The sequence below is a fragment of the Oncorhynchus tshawytscha genome, linkage group LG02, assembly GCF_018296145.1.
Source record: "Oncorhynchus tshawytscha isolate Ot180627B linkage group LG02, Otsh_v2.0, whole genome shotgun sequence".
In the NCBI taxonomy this organism is placed as follows: domain Eukaryota; kingdom Metazoa; phylum Chordata; class Actinopteri; order Salmoniformes; family Salmonidae; genus Oncorhynchus; species Oncorhynchus tshawytscha.
The window spans coordinates 28,652,275-28,675,230 of NC_056430.1; the positions used below are offsets into that span (position 1 = coordinate 28,652,275).

Below are 22,956 nucleotides of genomic sequence, written 5' to 3' on the forward strand. Positions count from 1 at the left end.
GAACAAATCATTTTCTCAACAAAGCCAAGGAGAGATTACTTTACACAGAATAGGAATGCACAGTGGACAATTTTTCATGCCCCAGGGAAGTTTCCTAATTTTCTGGACAATACCAGGCCGTAAACATTTTTCATTGTGCAGAGGTTTTTATGGTGCCGGGGACAGCTGAAAGAGTATTTTTGATCACAGTCTATGTGAGTGCAAATTCACCAAACATAACATCCATAATCCATAAACAACGTCCATCATTTTAAAACATGTTGGCAGTCTTGCTTGAGGGACATACCACTACACCACACACCATCAATCTGACCATAACTACCTAATGGTGCCTGGGGCTTAACCCCATACTAATGATGCCTCTATTACAACACACATGGGACCCAGCAACCCCAAGGCCTAATTAGGACAGATAAACAGTTCATGATGCTGGGCATGATTCTGTCACTTGATTACTTAGGTCATAACCTATGTGGACAAACACGTGAACAAATAAATAAATAAACATAACAAAAATGTATTGTGCCGACAGGTAAACGAGAGACCATCCCAATGATATTATAAGCAAGAATTAAAGAAGTGAAATGTCTTCTTTCATTCACGCTTTCATTTTCAGATTCAGTGAATTCAAACTGAACACACACTAGTGTATCTCCAAATAGTTCCCGAGGATCCAAAAATATATAGATATTTCCTGTTTGGAGGGTTGGATGGGGACATCAGTAAGTCGTCACAGTGCTTGATATTAACATCTGAGTTCTGTACTCCATATTGTGGCTTTACAATGTAACGGAGAAGCAAAGCTTTTGAAATGAGAGAACATATTCCCCAAGGAGAGAATGACAGAGGATGCAGAAATAAGCCCATTAGTTGAAAATGGAGGACCAGGCACCATTTGAAGTTGTTATTTTGCAGGCTGGAACGGCAGCTCCACCCCACCGTTTCAACTCTCCATAACATTTTAACTGGGTGGAAAAAAACACATTTCTGATTTGCAACACTTACCGGAACATGTTTATTGTCTTTGTGCGTGTCAAAAAATGTCCACACGGACAATTAAAACAAATGAAGATTGCAGTTGCAAGGCAGATTAGGAGCATAAAATGGGAAATGTTCTGGCCCTAAGTAGCATAGGCTAATGGTGATTTTTAAACTAGCAGACCATGGTCAATGTCTCTCATTCATCACTAAGAGAGCTGGGCACACTGCTCTAAACGTAATTACTGTTGCACATTATGGAGGCTATTCCTGTATTGTAATAAAATTAGCCAGAAATGCTTGTTGTCTTTTCTAATGCCACTCCGTGGTAACCAGCAGATTGGTGTAATGCAGCGCACTGTCCTGATCTGTGTCAGCTGTCAAACACAGACAATTCTGGCAGCCAAGGCGAATCAGAAGAAACAGCGTTTTAAGTCAATTCTCAGGAGCTGAACATCTACTGAACATCTATCATTTACTGAGGACACAACCAAGAACGCCAGATAGCCTGCTGTACTGTATTAAGTCATATGTCATATGCATTCATCATTACTCTAGCCACTCTCTCAATTCTACTGTTTGTCAAAATAATAACGCTTAATCACCCAGGAAAATGTATTTGTGCCAGTGGTTTCAGTTCTTACACTGTTTGTCTTCATATGTTGTTATGACTATATAAGAAAGGCATGGGAGTCATGTGATGGTCTACACTACATGTTCTCCTCAGCAGCACAAACCGTCTACATAAACAGTCTACATAATAGACCACACAGAAGAAACTAAATCCCTCAAAAAAAACAAGACTCCTAAAATTGGAATTTTAAAATAAAAAACAACATATATTTCAATATGTTCAACTGAGTGAGACAATGTATGGACTAGCAGTGAATATAGAGTCAAATGACATGACTCTGAATCACAAACAAACAATAGCAAACCTAGATAAACACAGTAAATATTATCTGAGGTGTAATATCTGAGGAGATTTCTAGGTATTCAACAAATCTAGCTCATACGTGAAGCACAAGTATAGATCTATGAATGGCCTTGAGAGGGAAAGTTAAAAGCTGCTTGTTTTACTGGCACAGTCCTGTAATGTATGCACCCTATAAAACACTGGTAACACAGCACTGGTAATGGAGCAGAAACCAATGGGAGAGTTACAGAGACAGGTGTTTTGTCTAATGGGATCATAAATACTTAATAGTACTGTCTTTTATCTGATGGAAGCCATCATATGGCTGAAATCAAAGAGGCCATTGCATGCTTAGGTTCGGCTCATGATCTGTAAGGCCTTCATAGACACACTATAAAAACAGAGACCGACAAATTACAATGACCGTTTACAGATTCATGGGCCATTGGAAAGGTTGCTGGTTCGAATCCTCGAGCCGGCAAGGTGGGAAAAACTGCTGTTCTGTCTAGGCAGTTATCAAGGCAGTTATCAAGGCAGTTAAACCCCCCTCCCCCACCTCTCTGACTCAGGGGGTTGGATTATATGCAGAAGACACATTTCATAGGGCAGTGCTACTAGGACTAATATGTCCTCACCAGGGGCTACTCCTCGCTGGTTTGTGATCGCTCAATACCCTGAACGCCTACCACCAGTTTATTGCTAGCTAACACTATGATGGGTATTTCATGACAACAACCCCCAATGTCTCAGGAGGTCATTGGGTGAGTTAATGTGTGCTTGTTTATTGCTGCCAATGGTGAGGGCTTAGCCAAGGATGTGTTTGCAGCAACTTCCCAAAGAGCTTTTCTCCAGGGGGTTGTTTGTGTTGACTTATCATTACCGCAGGATCAACGAATGGCACCCAACAAACACCACAACTACCGGGTTCTCCTGGGAGTTGTGGAGTACATGCTACACACACCACACAGGTATAACAACCCTCTATGTTGTATTTGTTTTTCAAGAGACCTGGAAGAGGGTGTCAAGGGGACATCTCAAACCAAACAATTAAATGAGATTGTTGTCTCTTCCAAAAACAAATACTACAGGTCTCCTACTACTGAAACCTTTCCAACTAATCTCCACCACTGAGGAGAACCCGTGTCTCTTCTGGTGGCATGGCCTAGAATCAGCAGTGAGTGAGAAATAAATGGGCTTTAAAAAACATTGCTTTTCTTGTCAAGACAGATACCCACTCAAGAGCGGCAACAGTCCAAATGTCAACTCATTCCCTTTCCAATCCCTCTCATGTGTTTAAAGTGACACCTCTGTCTCTGTCTAATGAGAGAGAAGGGCTGTGGTCCCCAAGGGCCAGTGGTCCTGTCATCACTGAATGTTGCTTTCCTCTGGACAGCCCAGTGATTGTCCACTATCAACGTTAATACCCTCCAACCAGGATTCATTATAGCTCTAAATCTATGAATGAACTAGCCACGGGCTGGAGCAAACCAACCATTAACAAAGCACTGGCCACAAAATAAATAGGTCTCCAAGGACTCCAGACTAAATTGGATTGCCAATACGAACCAAACCACAGACGTTTGAGAAGTTGAGAAAAACAATAGAAGAGAGAGAAATACTCCAGAGCCCATCATGACTCCACTTGGTAAACTAACACAGTATTGATTGTCTCGTTTTTTGTTTGTTTAGAAAAGCCTCATCCCTGCTAATAGCTGTCTGAGAGTTTAATCTCTCCCTTGTCCTCCCCCTCTCCTCTCCTCCCCACTCCCTTTATATGTCTCCTTTCACTGGGCCTCACATAGTTTGGGTTCAGTGTGGCGCTGTGGCTAGCGTACGGGGCATTGGACTGGAGAGCGATTGTGTTGCTAATGTTGACACCTGCCAGATCAGGCCGGGGCTGTTTGGGGCCCTGCGCTCTACGAGCTGGATGCTCCCCCTCTTTAGCCAGATTAAGTATGGGTCGCTGGGGTCACAAATCACAGGACTCCCTCTGATGTTGGGAGGCAGAGAGCCAGAGACTGACGGGGCTAAAGAGAAGGGCTGGCCAGAGAAAGAGAGTGAAAGATAGAGAGAGGGATAGAAAGTGACACACCTTTCTCTAATGAAAGAAATGAGAATAACGTGTCAAGATGTATACAACAAGGTTGTTGTGCTATTTATTTCTCCAAATATGACAGTAAATCAAAAGCTCCTCAGTAATCTGTTATCAACTTTTTAAGAACATTGATAGTGTTCCAGACAGAATATAAATTAAATATTGCTTTCCACCAGAGCAAAGACAGAAAATAAATGTTTTAAACACAGCTAAAACACAACTAACCAGCACATTGCTTCCCACTTTGTCTGTTTGAGATAAACTAATAGCTGATCTATTTTTTTTACAGTGGAAATAAGAAAATAAATAAATGTAGCGTATTAGATTGTCTTACCATTACTCTATGTTGCAATTTCCTTACAGAACTGACTGAGGAATGGGAAAATGCACCTGTGTTTTCTCCTGGAAGAGGGCAATCGTCAATTTGTCATATTAAGTTGAATGAATCAAATAATTTTTTCTTCATGTCAAATGTATATCTAAGTGTAAAGGGAGAAAATCACCCTGGCCATGACAGTCAATGCCTGCCCAGATCATTCTCCCCCTGCCTCTTCTCTGCAGATGAACATTAATGCAGGAAAGGAGAGATCTGAGCTGCAGAAGAAGAACCCTCTCCTTTTAAACTGTTGCTGTCCAGCCTGATCGTGTCAGTTTGACGGCCCCATTCAAAAGTATTCATGCATCTGCCTTTGAGGCACAATGGCAGCTAGTTTATAAACTGTCTGCCCTGGAGCCCAAAGGCTTTAGTTCTTATTGTTTTCAGCCCCTTAATAAACTTTTTGGAGGAGTTCATCAACTCGCCTGAATAGCCTATGCAGCGAGTCTCAAGATAGAAAATAACAGAAGGTTCTTTTCTCCTCCCTCTTCTTTCTCTCTTCCTTCTAGTGTCCATTCGTCTGACAATGGAGAGACTAGGCTGTCAGACATCAGAAGGGGTTTAGTCCCAATAAAAGAAAAAAGGTATTCAATTAAAAGAAAAAATTCTTTCAAAAAGGGCATGGAGACAATTGAATTTCCACTTCTTCTAAACCAGAGAGAGGATGATTCAAGCTCCAAAGTATATTTTTCAATGGAAAAAACACAAAACTAGACTCAAAAGACAAACACACACACACAAACTTAGATAATATATTTGTCTCGTGGGGTGTAATCAGTCATGAAATAGCCTACACTTGATTTTTTAAATAACAATTTTATAAACACTAGGAATAGCAAAACATTTGTGTTTTTAGCTACAGTACCAGTCAAAGGTTTGGACACACCTACTCATTGCAGGATTTATCTTTATTTTTACAATTTTCTATATTGTAGAATAACAGTGAAGACATCAAACATATGAAATAACACATAAGGAATCATGTAGTAACCAAAAAAGTGACTGCCTGGTACTCAGCCCTCTATTGTCGCTCTAATCACGCTGACATTAATGGAAATGTAATCGAAAATCTAATCAAACACTTCATGAGAGCCCATGAGCTCATATTGGGCAACATTTCTATAGGCTATGCAATTACATGAGAAAACAGAGTCATGGCCTCTACTAAAAAGAGGAGGATCCCATCAGTATTCTATAGACTAGGCCTACTATATTTATTTCTCAACTTTCCTAATATTAAGAAAATTGCTTATCTTTACAGCAGGAATATAGCCTACCTGGCTGTCATGAAAATTAACCATGAGAAATGCGTCCTCCATTCGCAATTTAAGTGCATAGATTACTTTTTTTTTTTTTTACGCTGCCCCTATTGTGACAGGTGCATGATAATGGTCCATTCTAAATCAAAACAAATTTCACACATACAACACCAGTCAAAAGTTTGGACACACCTACTCATTCCAGAGTTTTTCTTTATTTTTACTATTTTCTACATTGTAGAATAATAGTGAAGACATCAAAACTATGAAATAACAAATATGGAATCATGTAGTAACCAAAAAAGTGTTAAACAAATCAAAATATATGTTATATTAGAGATTCAAAATAGCCACCCTTTGCCTTGATGACAGCTTTGCACACTCAACCAGCTTTGCATTCTCTCAACCAGCTTCATGAGGTAGTCACCTGGAATGCATTTCAATTAACAGGTGTGTCTTCTTAAAAGTTAATTTGTGGAATTTATTTTCTTCTTAATGCATTTGAGCTTATACGTTGTGTTGTGACAAGGTAAGGTTGGTATACAGAAGATAGCCCTACTTGGTAAAAGACCAAGTCCATATTATGGCAAGAACAGCTCAAAAAAGCAAAGAGAAATGACAGTCCATCATCACTTTAAGACATGAAGGTCAGTTAACACAGAAAATGTCAAGAACTTTGAACGTTTCTTCAAGTGCAGTCACAAAAACCATCAAGTGCTCTGATGAAACTGGCTCTCATGAGGACCGCCACAGGAAAGGAATACCCAGATTTACCTCTGCTTAAGAGGATAAGTTAGTTAGAGTCACCAGGCTCAGAAATTGCAGCCCAAATAAATGCTTTGTGGAGTTCAAGTAACAGACACATCTCAACATCAACTGTTCAGAGGAGACTGCGTGAATCAGGCCTTCGTGGTCGAATTGCTGCAAAGAAACCACTTCTAAAGGAAACCAATAATAATAAGAGACTTGCTTGGGCCAAGAAACACAAGCAATGGACATTAGATTGGTGGAAATCTGTCCTTTTGATTGATGAGTCCAAATCTTAGATTTTTGGTTCCAACCGTGTGTCTTTGTGACACACAGAGTAGGTGAATAGATGTTCTCCGCATGTATGATTCCCACCATGAAGCATGGAGGAGGAGATGTGACGGTGTGGAGGTGACACTGTCTGTGATTAATTTAGAATTCAAGGCACACTTAACCAGCAATGCTACCACAGCATTCTGCAGCGATACGTCATCCCATCTGGTTGACGTGTCCGCTTAGTGGGACAATCATTTGTTTTTCAACAGGACAATGACCCAAAACACACCTCCAGGCTATGTAAGGGTTATTTTACCAAGAAGGGCAGTGATGGAGTGCTGCATCAGATGACCTGGCCCCCACAATCATCCAATCTCAACCCAATTGAGATGGTTTGGGATGAGTTGGACCGCAGAATGAAGGAAAAGCAGCCAACAAGTGCTCAGCATATGTGGGAACTCCTGTTGGAAAAGCATTCCAGATGAAGCTGGTTGAGAGAACCAAGAGTGTGCAAAGCTGTCATCAAGGCAAAAGGTGGCTACTTTGAATAATCTCAAATATAAAATATATTTTGATTTGTTAAACACTTTACTGGTTACAACATGATTCCATATGTTTTAATTCATAGTTTTGATGTGTTCACTGATATTCTACAATGTAGAAAACAGTAAAAAAAATAATAAAGAAAAACCCTTGAATGAGTAGGTGTGTCCAAACTTTTGACTGGTACTTTATATTTTTTTGTTTAAAAATAGAAAAATCCTATCACAGGTTAGAAAAACGATTAAACGTATGTTTTGGGTTTTAGGATCTCTAGGACATCAGTTAGATGGGCAGCACACATCATGGGGATGCTATAAAATGTCATATTGGCTGTCAGCCATTAACCCACTGTTACACATTTTAAACTGTGTAAAAAATGGCAAAATTTCAAGACGTTAATAGATGTCTATTCTAATTAATGTAATACCTAATTAGCACGCACTGCCAAAGTTCATGCGCCGGCTGCCTTGTTTAGCCCGCTGGATGGCCATATAATTGACACAGTAGCGGGAAAAGACTGGAGAAAAAAAGACTATCCTTCGAGCAATCCATTTCCAAGCGTCCTCATGCTCATTCCCCTCTCCGTCTCCTCAAAAAAGCTCGAAAGCCGCATTTGCTGGCCCTGACCAACCACCTACTGTTTCCCACCGATACACTTGGACGTTTAAACGCCCTGATTAGATCTGACAAGTTCAACGAGTTGGTTTCAGAAAAGGAAAAGATGGTCAAGTTATGATTTCCGAGTCAGACTCACAGGGGACCCCTAGCTTACCCCTGTCAGCCTCGCTCTGTAGTCTCAGTCTCCAACAAACGGAAAGCTAAGAATGTCACAGAGGCATGCAACGATAAATACGATTATTGCTAATTAACAATGGATACCTTTAATCATAACAACAATCAAGAAGAAGATTAATAATGATAATAACCATAAATAATTCAAACATAATACTGTGAGCTTATGCAATGCATTGCTCAACATTAGCTCAGGAAGAGAAAACGAGCCAAATCTTTAGACCAAATATATTTAGTTTGTCCCCCCCCCACACACCCTTTAACATTTCATGGGTAACGTTGCTGAAATCAAACCGTGTTATAACAAGCTGTTATATATTATAGTAATCCGTCATCATAATCACACAACTGCTAAAAACTATAAAAAGCTCAACCTAACCTGTGCCTTCTTGCACAGTAGCCGATAGATAGGTCAACTGAAATCAGTGCCTTCTTGCAGAGGAGGCTTTGTTGGAGACAAGTTATTGGAAAAGTTTGCTGAAAGAAGTAAGATACCTTGAGTACCTGGGGCCCTCTCCCTGGGATACCAAGATGAATTACAGGGGAAACCGCAATGAGTTGGATTTGTAGGGGCCCCTGCACCAGTCAAATACCTGCACAGCGGTGTATAAACCAGCCATGCTGAAGTTAAACGAAAAAATCAAAATGTAACTGAAATATGACATGCAGCATTGTGGGGACTAGTTTGGGAAAGTTTGGCATGAGTTACTTGTCGTATAATGTTATAAAATTGATTACTATTTCATTATTGTACTATAAGGAGATTGTCGATAGAGGGTAATAGATAGTCTATAGGCCTACGTGTGTACAATACATGCAGCCCACTTGTTGCAATAGGCTAACTGAAGCGTTACAGGCAATATAGAACAAAGTAGCATTTTGCTAAAAAATAACAATTTCTATCTGTTTTCCATTATGTCATAATTATGTTGGAACAATAAGGTATCGAAAAAGAATTGCACAAAAATAGGACTTGACTCAATATGTCTGCAGCACCTTATCATCAGCATTGAACATGTGATAGGGTCACCAAACATTAAAGTCAAAACATGGCTAAATAAGACAGAAATTATAAGAACATCCTGCACACTACTGCTATGAGCGGGGGCCTTGAGGGATATACCTCCTTCATAATTTCTACCTTATGTCTTGGCCCGGTAATCGGTTCTGTGACCCCCATGCACATTGACCACATTAGGTATTGACCACATTAGGGAAATGTGAAACGAGTTAGTCTACAATAGATTAAACAGATAATCGTCATCATTATCAACAACGACGACGAAAACATGCATGGAATAAAACGTCCGGAATTGTTTTAACTATAACACAGTATAGGACAATATTTTAATATTTTTCAAGCATGAAATGTTAACCTTGAAATGAAGCTATTGTATCCAATAACAATGTGTGAGCATAACCCTAAATGAGAGGGGAAATTGAATCCTTTTTTTACGTTATTAAGCAGGAAAGGATTATGAACTCGTCTTTATAAATGAGATAAAAATCCCCATGTCTTCGTCTGTACACTTCTCAATGTCCCCTAAGTAGCTGGAGAGGAAAGATTGTCCCTTATGGAGAATCCCACATTACAAGAGATCGAAAAACCATTATCCTAAGAAGTGTGCGCATGATAGGACGCGTCCCACGTGACAAGCAGTGCTTTAATTAATAGACCGGCAGGCTTGAAAGAGCTGTCTGCAATCATGAACTCCCCCACTGCGCACATACGTCAATTTAACGTCTATTCTACGTTAGTTCAACGTAATTTAATTGCAATGACGTGAAATGACGTTGATTCAATCAGTGGGACCATTGTGTTTGAGCAGTCACAATAATGTTTCTGATAAGCAAAAGGTTGGAATTCCAAAAGCTTCTCCATTTCTTCCAGCTAGCTGTCCACGCCTAGGCTACTTTCTATATTCCATTGCTCTCTCTTATTTGTCTCTTTTTAACATGACTGCGGAAAACGAAAAACCTGCACATAACATTCGGGGTCCTCCTCAAATTCACAGGTCGACAAAAACATTGGGTATAATTGCGCGTTAATGCTCCTCCCGAGGAGAGAACGAATCGTTCAAAGGTTGTCTGTATAAATGGCCATCTATCCGTTTAACGTGTACCATCGGTTGACGTGTGGTTGTTTGGAAATAATGCCAGGGGCTCTCCAGATGCCATTCCATTCCGCCATTGCTCAGCTTATTTCAAGTTTCACGAGTGAAGACAAAAGCAAACCATAACATAAATCACTATGTGTACAGATAGAAATACGAAGAGTAAAAATAGTGGCGGCTAAATTATTAAAGGGGTCCATGTACTGTTAATTGTATAAGCGCTTGTAAACCATGACCCCTGCGAAATTTCGTTCACTGTCGAAGAAATCGGCTTCGCTGCAAACGATTTAACGTAAATGAGAAAGGATTGTGTACGTTTTAGAGAGCGGCGGATTCTATCTTAGCCTGCAAGTGATTGAACTGATTTACGCGTATTGAGACTCAAAATTCAGTGTCCTGTCAAAATCAAGAAAAAGCTTTCCTAACAAACCTGTTTAAATTCCAATTATGAAAAACTGTGGTTGGTTTGGGTAATTTGATTGCAGTGGAGGCTGCTGAGGGGAGGACGGGTCACAATAATGCTTGGAACGGAGTTAATGGAATGGCATCAAACACATGGTTCCCATGGAAACTTTGTGTTTGATGTATTTGATACCATTCCACTAATTTTGCTCCAGCCATTACCACGAGCCGGTCCTCCCCAATTAAGGTGCCACCAACCTCCTGTGTTTGATTGGTTCCAGGATTAAAACATGGTCTTTAACGTGATTTTGACTGTCCATTTCCATAAAATAGCTAATTACACGCTACAATAATATACGCTAGTATTAAATTAATTTACATTATTTGACAACATTTGGTAGGCTATAATTGATTTTAAATATTTTTTTAAAGTGTCTAAATAATGCACTTTCTTATAGGCTACAAGTTGCAATTAATATATTGGTTAGAATCAGAAATTATTATTATTAGGCCAATTATTAATTATATGATTATTATAATCTATTTTGTTATCAATAATATCATAATCGATTATATGATTAGCTGTAGCGAGGGCTTTAAACTTTTGCCCCCTCTGTGTGCAAGAAATCCACCAATGTAAATTTCAGTGAAATGTGTCGAGAGCAGGCTGCGGGGAAAGGGGAGGTTAATCCGAGTTTAATGCAGTGAAGCACATCGCAGGGTCTGGGCTATGATGGGTATGTTATCTCTGCCCAACATTTGGGTATCCCTCTATTTCAACCCAGCCAAATAGCTGGAAGAAAGTGCAGATGGAGTTACTCTCAATGCCCGAGGAAAAATAATAGCTAAATAACTTCCCCATACTTTCACTAAATCTCTCTCACACGCTAGCCTATTCCAGATGGATTTGTTTGAAGTGGGTTCTCGCTTCATTCCCTGTCCTTCTCATTCAGCACGGCTTTAGACCCCGAAATATAGCTACATTATATTTCCGTAGACATAGAGAGAGAGAGTGTGTGTGTGTGTGTGTGTGTGTGTGTGTGTGTGTGTGTGTGTGTGTGTGCGCGCGCGTGCGTGCGTAGAAGACACTAATTGTAATACTTATTTATTTAGGTCTTTACATATTTTAACTTGTTTTGTTTGTTTGTCATTTCAAAAATGCTACACATGTTATGTTATCTCATAGATGATGTGATTCTTTTCTGTCCCTTTGTATATAACATCCATGTTCTTAATCGGCACCCATGGTCATTTAATTGAATATGCACAGAGAAAGCGAGCCCGGAGCCTCGGATTGCCTGACACCACAGTGGCTCTCCGATGCTCTCTCTCATTATCCCTTCCCAACGCCCAGAAAGCCAGTCTGGCCTCTGTTTGATTAGATTGAGAACCTCAGGTAACCCGACGATTTTCTGAAGTGTCCATTGCCTCCACCTCGCCAATTCATGCTGGCTACAGAGGACCGTTTGTTGGTTTAGTAATTGCAGATGGTCCCTTTTAAAAGAACGGTTTCATTCTTTCCCTGGCGGTCTGACCAGTCATCCACAAACAATATATGCAAGACTGAGAACATGCCGTTTGGCGTTTTGTGGAACCCCTTCACCCCGTTGGTCGCCTATTGAAACTTGGCACCGTCATCGCAGCCCCTCACTATCACTCTGCGTTATTGAAGATGGCAGGTGGATGCTCTTTAATTGTGGAAAGCATATATGGATGAATATTCTTTTCAAAATTAGATAATGAGCCTGCGTTCGATTTACAAACATGGAGGCGCAGTACAACTTTGTAAAATCTCCACAGACCATGGTGATCTATCGCCATACCTTATTTAGTCTTAGCCTATTGCAACTTTCTTGAAATTTTACAGAATAAATAGCCTACTTGTTTTATCACGTCAGATTACAGAGAGAAAATCTGGGATGTAAAACTAAAATAAATGAATACACAAATAAATACATGTAATACATCTAAAGATATCTGAAGTGAACCAGAAATGTAATGAATGTGTGCCCAGGGTGAGCCACAGTGAGCCCCGCTCAGAGATGAAAGTGAAAATAAATAAAAGGCTAAATTTAATCTGCTTTAAAACCCTCCAACACAACGTTTGTGCTTCAAACTCAGAGAGTGAGGGGCTGATTGGGGATAAATACATTTCTTACCATGCCTGCAAGCTATTACACCCCACTCCAACACAGCCGCCTATTCAACAGACACCGTTTCCATTAGACCTACTTGCTCTAATAAGTCTTAACGTTATTCAATGCAATTTGGATGGTAAACTGCATTAGGGAGAAGACGAATCTTTTTATGAATTAAAAAGCACATTTGGTGTTCTGAGTTAACCTATTGAGGAAAGATCTGACGCGATCATTTCCAACATTCTGATGTGACACTGTTGCAAGCAAAATCATATCTCAGAATTAATATATCAGAAATCCGGCCGATTAAATTGTTCGATGTAAAAGGTGGTAAACAGACTCCTGTTTTTATATTCCTGTATAAAGCATCGAATAAGAATGATTCAAATTATCAGAAAAAATAGCAATAAGATTAAGAATGCACTTAAACATTCGGCAACAGTTCACCTTGGATTGCAAGGTGAAATCAGAGACCGACATTTTACAATGGGTCAATTTGTCTGAAGTTTTAAGCATATCTGTTTAGAAACGGAAAGACCAACATTTTTCCTTGATTAAGCACACCATACAGAGCTAAGAAACACAATGGTCCGACCTCTAAATGAATAAATGGACACAAGCCATTAAAAAAAGAAAGAACCGTTTTGCACCATCAAATGCGCTTTCTCCTCCAACAGACTATTCCTTAATATTACACAACTACCTACCAGCGGGGTGTACTGAATAATTCATTTCCCTTTATATCGACCCTGCCCTTTGTCCACACTTTGTTTTATCTCTCTCTCTTTGCGGGTTTTTGAATGAGAATGGACTGACCCTTTTGCTGCCATGCTTTCTAGGATTTACCTTTGTACCTTGGAATCTTCACTTTAGAAAAGCGTCAATGGATGAGAGTAGTTGTGCGACTGAAGTTCATCTTCAAGTTTGAAGAAGTTTGGCAGTGTCTTTTATGGGGAAAAGCTTTTTGTGAACTCTTATCTAAACCCTATTCAAGGATGTTTGATCATCTTAAAGGGCGACCTTTGTCTCTTTCAGGAAAGGTTTGTATAAGCACTGTGATTTCTCTCTCTCCTTATAGGTTACTCAATGACAGAGAGCGCACTGACAAGTGGCACAAAAGCACGAACCTACTAACTCAATGAAGTGTTTCATATAGGCTTATATAAAAATATAAATTAACAATGAATCTGAGTTATCTTAAAATACTAGCTAAATAAATCAATAATGTCATGCATTCCTATTACCTAATGTTAAAAATATATTCACAATAAGAGTTTGTTTGTATGAAAAATGTGTGTTACAAACTAGTGAATGTGTGCATGCCTTAATATAATTGCCATGAGTATTAGAGGAATATGGCTGCAGAGAAGTTGCCCTCTTCGTCTCAGTTTAACTGACAAGAGATGTAGAGCCTCTAACTGACATTGATTGTCAAATGGGTCAACTGTCAGCTGTCGTTTAGGGGATCGTTAAAAGAGCGCGAGAGGAATTTGTTACACAAATTAATTTTCTGGAGCTAAATACCTTCCGTCAGGCTCACATAAATAATTGAGTAATTGAGTAAGGACTGGCTGGGACTTAAAAGCAGGAATGAATGCACCAATCTGTGAGAGGCTCTTCAGATGTACCGTAAATGTATAAGAATTTCCCAAGAGATATATAGAATTTGTTTTTAAATAAATTGTTGACCTAGTTGAAAACGATAAAAGATTTATCCGAATGAACAAGTGTAATAACGTAACATCCAAATAATAGAGTAATAATACTTCGTTGTATAATAGGAACAGGATCTACTAAAGTGTAGTAATAATAACAACAACAATAATAATAACAATAATAACAACAATAATAATAATTATGGTTGTTGATGATGTTGCTATTGCAATAATGAATCATGGGCCTAATAGAGAATTATTGTGTGTGTGTATAGGCTACCGTACATTGTATTATTGTTTAATACCACAACAATTAATGACACAATTTAGTCACAATTTATAGCTAAATAAACTGACGTTTTTCTTTGCTGGCCTACCTTTATCACCGAGAATGCCATCGATGCTGTGCTTCGTTTTCTTTTCCCCGTCTTCATCCTTCTTATCACTATCGTCGTCGTCATCTTTCTTGCCGAATCGCGCCCTCAGAACTCGGCTGATGGAACTCACTGAAAACAAAACAAGCCTTGGATTACATTGAAGTCCTAGTACTTTTGTGTATACATGAATGATATATTTCTTCAAATTTATAGGTTCATTTCAAGACAAGGTGAACAATTCTGAAGTCACAAAAAAATAAGTAAAATAAGTAAAAACTGCATTCCAAATGTGTGCATACCAGACAAGTCTTACAGTAATCACCATAAGAAGGAAAAGTTGCTTACCAGATGAAGCCTCACCTGAAGGAACAGTGCTTCTGTCGCACACCCCGTCCTTCAGCAGCTTGTCCCGAATTTCCCAACTGAACATCCCGGGGTTTTCTCGCTTGTACTCTTCAATCCGCTTCTCCACGTCCGGAGTTGCTACCTGCTGTGGGTTTGAAAATGTACAACGGCCGAACACAGAGAGGGGAAAGTCGAAGCAATTTTTAAGTCACATGAAGAACATGATCTTGTAATGTATATGGATACAAATACACATAACAAACCTGATATATATACTTGTTTCCCTGAGGGGGAGTTTGAAATGGAGGCGCATGCCTTCTTTCGACATTACAAACCAAGGCCTATAGACGACTTCCTGATTGTAAAGCCTAGTGACTTTTTTGTTATCGAGTTGTAGGCCTATGGTTCATGTCTTCATAGGCTACCTCACAAATCATACCCACACAAAACTGCATGTATTTTACTCTATGCAATACCTATAATCATAACTTCTAGACTATAGGCCTAACTAATGTTTCTATGTTGAAAATGTTGCCTCATGCATTCATGCAGGTGCGTAAAATGCAAGTGACATAATAACTGAAGAAGACGAAGAAGACGAAGAAGAAGACAGATACATTGACACGGGTGGCAGGTCAATGTGTATCTGAAGTTTGTCGATTGTGAAATAATGTAGAGACTAGTCCTCCACTCACCCTGGGCTTGCTGCCTCCTATAGCCCCGGGACGAATCGAACCGGTCTCCTGGTACCGACAGAGGATTTTGGAGACGCAACCATGGGAAACTCGTAGCTGTCGCGAGATTACGCAGGGTCGGATGCCGTGGTGTGCCATCTCTACTATCTTGTGTCGGATATGATTTGGCAGCGGCCTCCCGTTGATGAACACTCCACCGAGCTGGTTCACCCGACCTTGGCCAAGGGGGGTTGATACTGTTCCACAATAAACATATTCAGGTCCTGCATATTGTCCTGATGATATTGATATTGTTAAAGTTTAATGCGAAAGAGATCAAGTTAGACAACAATGCAATGACAAAGAGGGCATCGTGAAAATAGTCTTACGATAAACAATTAAATATGTGAAATTGGTTTGGTGCTATATAATTCATTGATATCTTACTGAAAGTTATTTCACATAGACAATCATTAAAATCAAAATTGGTAGTCCTAGGCCTGTATAGTTCTTGACAATCAAATGCAATCAATTCAGATAGGCTACTCACATACGCCTATAATAATGATGATTATAATAATCATAATATTAATAATAATCATTGTCGTCGTCTCAACCATGATAATATTACATTAGCCTAATAATAATTGTATGGACGTGCCGAATAGCAGTGACGTTTATGATAATATACCATAATGTAGGCACTTTCAAACATATCCCACAGCTCATCCATTCTCACTAGAGAACGCAGACAAACTCATTCCCAGTCAGCCTGTCTTGCAGGATGTATAATTAGAGCCATAGAGCACTCGAGCATCCAATTTCGCATTCAAGAGGCACTAAAGAGTGTGACATTTTCCACCTTGATTATTCCTAGTCATGCTGTACAAATATTGATGTGATCCTTTGAGCCATCTCTTTGCTGTGTATTTTATTTCCATTTGTAGCAGCAGGATACTTCAACAAATCCTGGAGCGTCAGTAACTTGCAAGCTACGTGGTTTTGTGTATTTTTGTTAAAAGCTCTTGAGCACGAACGAACTCGCTGTGACTGGGAACGATTCCCATAAATACATGCAAATACAAATTGGTATTTTTCCGCGAATATGCTAAGATATGGTTTGTATTTCCTCGCATAGTTTATCATTTAACTGATACAATTATCTTAGCAACAATGTCACCAATGATTTGGTAACTTGTCAATAAGGAGGATAGTCTATTACGTATTAAAAATTAAATGAAGTCAAATGTTGATTATCCATACTGTCATTGAACATTTGCATAAAGTAAACATTATAAATTATACTTTAAAATTAGTCCTATACCTCTAAAATCAACATGTAGGCCTGTCAAGCAATGTTAGACTGTCTACTCTGATATATAAAACAACAATTTCAATGTCCTTGTATGCGTAAATCAATAGACAAATCGAAAACACAATTGGCTAATATTTCACAAAGATGATCTACAAAAAATTGAAAACACAATTGCCCAATATTTCCTAATATTTTACAAAGATGAGCTATAACCTGCCTCCAAGCTGACGAGTTTGTTTTTCTTACAACTCTCTAGAAAGATTTTCCAAGTAAAAAAATATGACATACCTTCCAGAGGGAATCCGGTGCGGGGGTAGTTCTGGCCTGGCGCAGGGCGCATCATTCGAGGCACTGTTCCTGGTAAAGTAGCCATTCTAGCTACTGGAAAAACACCTAGTGGGCACTGGTACCAAATTCTTACTCGCGCAAAGTCCAGACAAGAAAATGTAGGTATTTGCGGATAGGATGTCACGAAATGTCTTCTCTCAAAAGGATAAAAAAATCGAACTATAAATCGTAGTCCCAGACAGAGAAACTCGTAAATACTAAAACCCCTCCAACATAAAAAGTGTTGATGTTAGTCATGCAGAGATGCCGGGGTAAAAGAAGACCCCAATAGTGAGGAGGTTTGTGGTGTGTAAAGGGAGGGGATACACCTTGCACTCAAATGTGTAAATGGGCAAAGGTTATTTAATTCTTTGCCTTGATATACTTAGTGGTCAACAGCTAGTTTTGATAACGTCTGCTTGCTGGTTGAAAGTGTAAGTGGCCAACTTTGGCGCACGTTGTAGGAGGAGACAGTAGAGCCCGCCGATAGGCTCGACGGCCTTTCTTTTATTCATGATGGGAGAGTGGGTATAGCCACGGACCTGCCGACCAATCACACAACGGCATAGGACGTAAAGCACACATTTCGTTTTGAATTCATTGCATCACTACCTTTACTTTACAAAACAAAGAAACTAAACTAAACAGATGTGATAGTAATCTTTGTACCTGGGGAAAAAACGACTAATTTGCTCTGTCCACACGTGAGTCAATCATTCAGAAAATGTGTCAATGTTATGAATACATATCTGCATGTGTGTTTGTAGGCTACATCAATATTCATAAAAACACATTTTATGTGTGTGTGTGTGTGTGTTAGGTTGTGTTTGTGTGTGTCTAGAAGACATACGTTAGTAGCCTAAATTCCAGGTTGAAATTATTTCTTCAGGTCAACTTTTTATAACATCAGGCATTGATTTGAGGTGTAACACTATAGGAAAAAGACTACATTTAAAGGGCAAGGAAGGTTAAAGTTCACTAAATATTAGGCCTACTCCAAAAGCAACTCTATTCCCTCGCGCATCGCTACCCACATTACCATGGGGATGGATTGGACCTTTAAGTTGAGGGACTGAGGTGTCTTAGCAAGCTTGAAGAAATCTGGCACAGCGGGCTATGACGCCGGACCACACCAATAAGCTGCATTCATTTATTGAAAGGGAACTTTGCCCTCATAAATCGTAGAAAGGGGCCCAACAAGCAAAACGTAAGTGGCCTAACTGTGAGTTGCAAAGCATGCAATGACCAATAATCGGGATTAGTAAAGGCCTATCTGGTTTATATCTGTTTCAACGACTTTTCAATTGCATATTTAAGTAATTGGAATTAAATGAATTGAAACAATTGTCTGACGGGAACTTGTATGTACAACGCACTCAAACAATACAAATGGAATATAATATAAATAAATATAAACAAAGTCTTTAAAAAAGTTAACTTACAGATGTAGGCTATTAGAGGTGATTTCTATTGAAAGTAGCTCACAGGAATGTATAATTCAAAATCATGATCTGACGCACAGCTTACATTTTTATAGACACATTTTTTGAAAATTTGGCAAAGGCTAATTCAGTATGATCTACTAGTTATCAGCGTTCTCTGTTTCAGATGACACCTGTGGCTAGCCTAGGCTCCACATACATCTGTGGAATTCAATAGCACAATATAGGTTAAGAAATGTAATTTTGGATGTTAACATTTTAACTTTCATTAGGCCTAAAATTGCGTGTCAAGAATGTCAAATCGTTTTAGTAATACGTGCAAGCTTATTGGTATAGTCCACCACCCATTGTGGTAGTATAACAACAGGTAGGCATAAAGAACATTTACAAGAGGGATCTTTCGAATAGCAATAGCTTAAAGCCAATTGTAATAAAATGAATAGGTTAAAACTATTACATTCTTAAGTAAGAAAGAGTTGCGTGTGTCAACTCTGTGGGCCTGCCGTGCATAGAAAATTGTGTGACAATCGCCGTGGAAAACACTCCTGGAGGAAGGCAATTTCACAAATAATTTTTGCAACAATTAGGGAGTGTGGAGGGGTGAAATGGCGATTTCACATGCAGATGCGCCGGTGGGGAGGACCTGGTACCCTGCCGAATAGCTATGACTCTCACTCTCCCTCTTTGGTTTGCTTCACATGGGATAAAAAGGCACAAAGAGCCCGCCTCACCCTCCTGGGAAGACTCACCGAGCATTAAGTCAAGCATCAATCACTTGAAAACCAAACAAAAGCGTTTTCCAGAAAAACATTCTTTAGATGGAAACTTCGGCAGCCCCTCTACAAGGTCTGGGTACCTCCCCTCTCTCTCTCTCTCTCTCTCTCTCTCTCTCTCTCTCTCTCTGTCTCGATCTCTCGATAAAGAGATGTCTGTAAATCAACTTCCCTCAAGTGTGTATTTTGAACCTCTGGATAATGTAAGGCATCTTCAGTGTGTTTTTGACTTAAAGTGTCCTTTCAAGATTGTGTCTTTGCTTTTTTGAAATTCCTGTAAAATAATATGGAACATTTTAATTGTAGAACTATAAAATCAATAAACAGTGAACATTCACATTTTGTTCCATCTACACTTTGGCTTTCTTTAGTGTGGTCCTAAATCAAATGCAAAAATAAATAAATGCTGATGACCATGATGATAATAACAATAATTCATATTATTTAAAACAATGTTACAGATAATATAGTTTTAACAATGTGAATATCAACACTATCAGGCAATATCATTGATACAATTGTGTGTTTTGTCTGTTCCACTTGCTTTTAGGTTTCCAATAAGGGCTATGTAAAAATAACAGGACTACACTACCGAAATAACCAGCCATGCATTATCACTCAATCCATTTATTTGCGATCCACAACCACAATTCAGCCACATGACTAAAATTGAGAGTTCTCATAAAATATTATTTTCTGAACTCGTGACAGCAAAAGACTTGAGACTTTTTTTTTAGGTGAGTGAAAATGAAGCATTGTGCGCTATATCATTTACACAATCGTTGTGTTCTCGTTTTAGCTGCATGATCAGTTCAATACTTTTAGGCGCGTGACGGATCAATGAGGTGTTCTCTGTCCGCTAGTGGGCGACGATGTCGTAACTTTACACCTCTATGTGCTCTTATATTCACGAGGTAAACGAATGGCTGATGAAAGTACAGCAAACTACTACATGCAGGATCATTTCTGGTGAGCCTTTCTGTCTGCCCTCCTGCCATAGCACAGGAGGGGGATGCTGGGTATTTGTCCAGAGAAAGATGTCTCATTGTGACCTTTGACAGTTGATTGACACTGGTCCTCCAGGCTATACAACATGTTTACCATCAGGGGTATTCACATCCAGCCCCTCTCTCTGCATCTGATTCCAAGAAGGGACTGTCACTTGTTCTTTTTGAAATTCAAAAGCCAGAGAACACTTCTCATTTTATCATATTGTCTCCAATCTTATCTTGATCAGGGGTTTGTTCTTCAAACACTTTGCTACATAGCCTCATTATTTGTGACATGGCAATTACCCAAGTTTCTTTTTAGCTCATAGGTGAATACTGCTGTTTCTCTGCAAGGCATCCTATCTCCCTCTTTCATCAACTCATAGTGTGCCTTGTACAATATTTAGCTATTCATGTTGGAAGTACACAAAGAAAACCTTTGGTGAGAGGCATTGCCTATTTAACCATTATCTTTCTGAACAAAGTCAAGTATTGCATGAAAAGCTTCACTTAATCTTGTGGGGTTACCGTCTGTTAGTATTCATTCCCAACTGCCACTTCCCTAAGATATTACTATTTTCCCAGTGCAGTTCTCTCTTTCATTTAAACGTCTATCTCCAGCACAAATATGGAATGCTTATCATTTTGTTGGTGTGAAAATGTGTACATTACTGAATTGTAACAAATTGTACACTGTATAGTGTACACTACCCACTGCAAAGGAGAAAAATATATTTGCAACATAAAACAACATCGGATACAGACAACCAATTCAACTATTTCCCACTAAGAAAAATAGCAAATCTTGGGTCCTTGACCAATCTCCAAAACTTGAAAAACACAAGATATGCTGTTAACCAGTAATCATAGAGCTTCTTGTTATTTTACACTCTTATAAGAACATACTCCTTCATACTACAAAGCTCTATTTGTTTCTCTCTGGAGTCTCTGACTTCTCACGCAGCTTGTGGGCTCCACTTTGCATGCACTGTTTCTTTCATTTTGAGCTATACTTGATGTATCTGAAAACAATCATGTTGAAGAAAAACACAGCAATGTTACTTAAAAAATATGTCATGTCCATATAGAGGTGATAGAACGGTAGAGAGGTCTCTATCTCTCCTCTGTAGCCTGGTCTGTGTTCAGACAGGTGTGACTGCTGCAGAGCACTGGCAGGAGACCCAGGCTCGGGAGACAGCCCTCCCACTTTCAGAGAACGTAACGTGGTTCTGCAGCTCTGACACTGTGACGCTGTCTGCTCTGCTCTGCATGTCCAGTGGAATCTTGTTAACTTGCTGAGGCATGTTCACATCTGCTTGGAATTATCCAAATGTTTTATTGCTTCCTTATGGGAATTATTTGATCAGGATGCGGAGAGAGAGCATATATATAAAACAGTCTTGTAAGAGGGAAGGAGAGCTGCTTTCTAAACTTTGTGCTTTCATTAATCAGAGGGTGCTACTCAGAGATGCTCATCTCATTAGTACAGACAGACAGACACAGGCTCCAGGGAGACACTGGACAATGTCAATATCAAAATCAAAAGCACATCATAAGGGGGAGGGGATGAGGCACACAAGATAGACATGACCATGACAGATTGGAGTGGAGGGCAGGTGAACTCCATCACTATCCCCCAAGAGGAGGGGAGAGAGGAGCGGGGGAGTGGAGGTGACATCAGTCAGGCAGCAAGTGTCCCCAGCTGGATGGGTGGGTGGGGGATGAAGGGGGTGGAGGGTGATCCATGGCAGCGTGGGTGACATCCTGTCACTGCTCATTATTGCATGAATCCTGTTGTCGTATCATAACATAACAAGCTCACTGGATTGGTATACAGTAGACATGTCACTGGCAGTAGACAGAAGCATTGGAGATGAAGAGCCTGCCCAACTAGTTTGTTTTAGGCCATTTGAACTTGGAAAATAGTTGGGTGTTCCTATCTGTGTGTGTAAGGTGTGGGATGTTAACGTCCTGCCACTGAGAAAGAGAGGAATAGCTGTCCTTTATTCTCACAAAACAACCTACAGAGGGACAAACAAGCTGATCCTGGCATAGCCAAAGGTCCTTATCACCTTGTGTCAGAGCCTACCTGTCCTCTTCAGTTAAACACTAACACAGTCCAATGCTGCCCTAGTATCGCTCTACTGTTAATTATAAGTAGGGCCTTGGACAGGGAGGTAACCAAGAACCCCGATGGTCACTCTGACAGAGCTCTAGAGTTCCTCCGTGGAGATGGGAGAACATTCCAGAAGGACAACCATCTCTGCAGCACTCCACCAATCAGGCCTTCATGGTAGAGTGGCCAGATGGAAGCCATTCCTCAGTAAATAACACATGACAGCCCGCTTGGAGTTTGCCAAAAGCCACCTAAAGACTCTCAGACCATGAGAAACAAGATGATCTGGTCTTATGAAACCAAGATT

The 22,956-nt window shown here is 39.7% G+C and overlaps 1 protein-coding gene across 8 annotated transcripts in view; it reads right to left on the minus strand.

Annotated features, from left to right (window-relative positions):
* Positions 1 to 17,797, minus strand: part of pax7a (paired box 7a) — a 63,985-nt gene extending 46,188 nt beyond the window's left edge. For 2 of the 8 annotated variants that reach the window (XM_024374906.2, XM_024374905.2), the window contains exons 1-4: positions 17,291 to 17,797; positions 15,709 to 15,944; positions 15,029 to 15,158; positions 14,669 to 14,797 (exon numbers count right to left, since the gene is read on the minus strand). In XM_024374906.2, the coding sequence (XP_024230674.2) occupies positions 14,669 to 14,797; positions 15,029 to 15,158; positions 15,709 to 15,944; positions 17,291 to 17,375 (580 nt within the window). In that variant the 5' untranslated portion in view covers positions 17,376 to 17,797. Of the gene's footprint in view, positions 1 to 14,668; positions 14,798 to 15,013; positions 15,159 to 15,708; positions 15,984 to 17,290 lie in introns of all 8 variants that reach the window. The other 6 variants (XM_024374904.2, XM_024374903.2, XM_024374902.2 and 3 more) reach the window with 3 other exon arrangements.
* Positions 17,798 to 22,956: the final 5,159 nt, after the last annotated feature.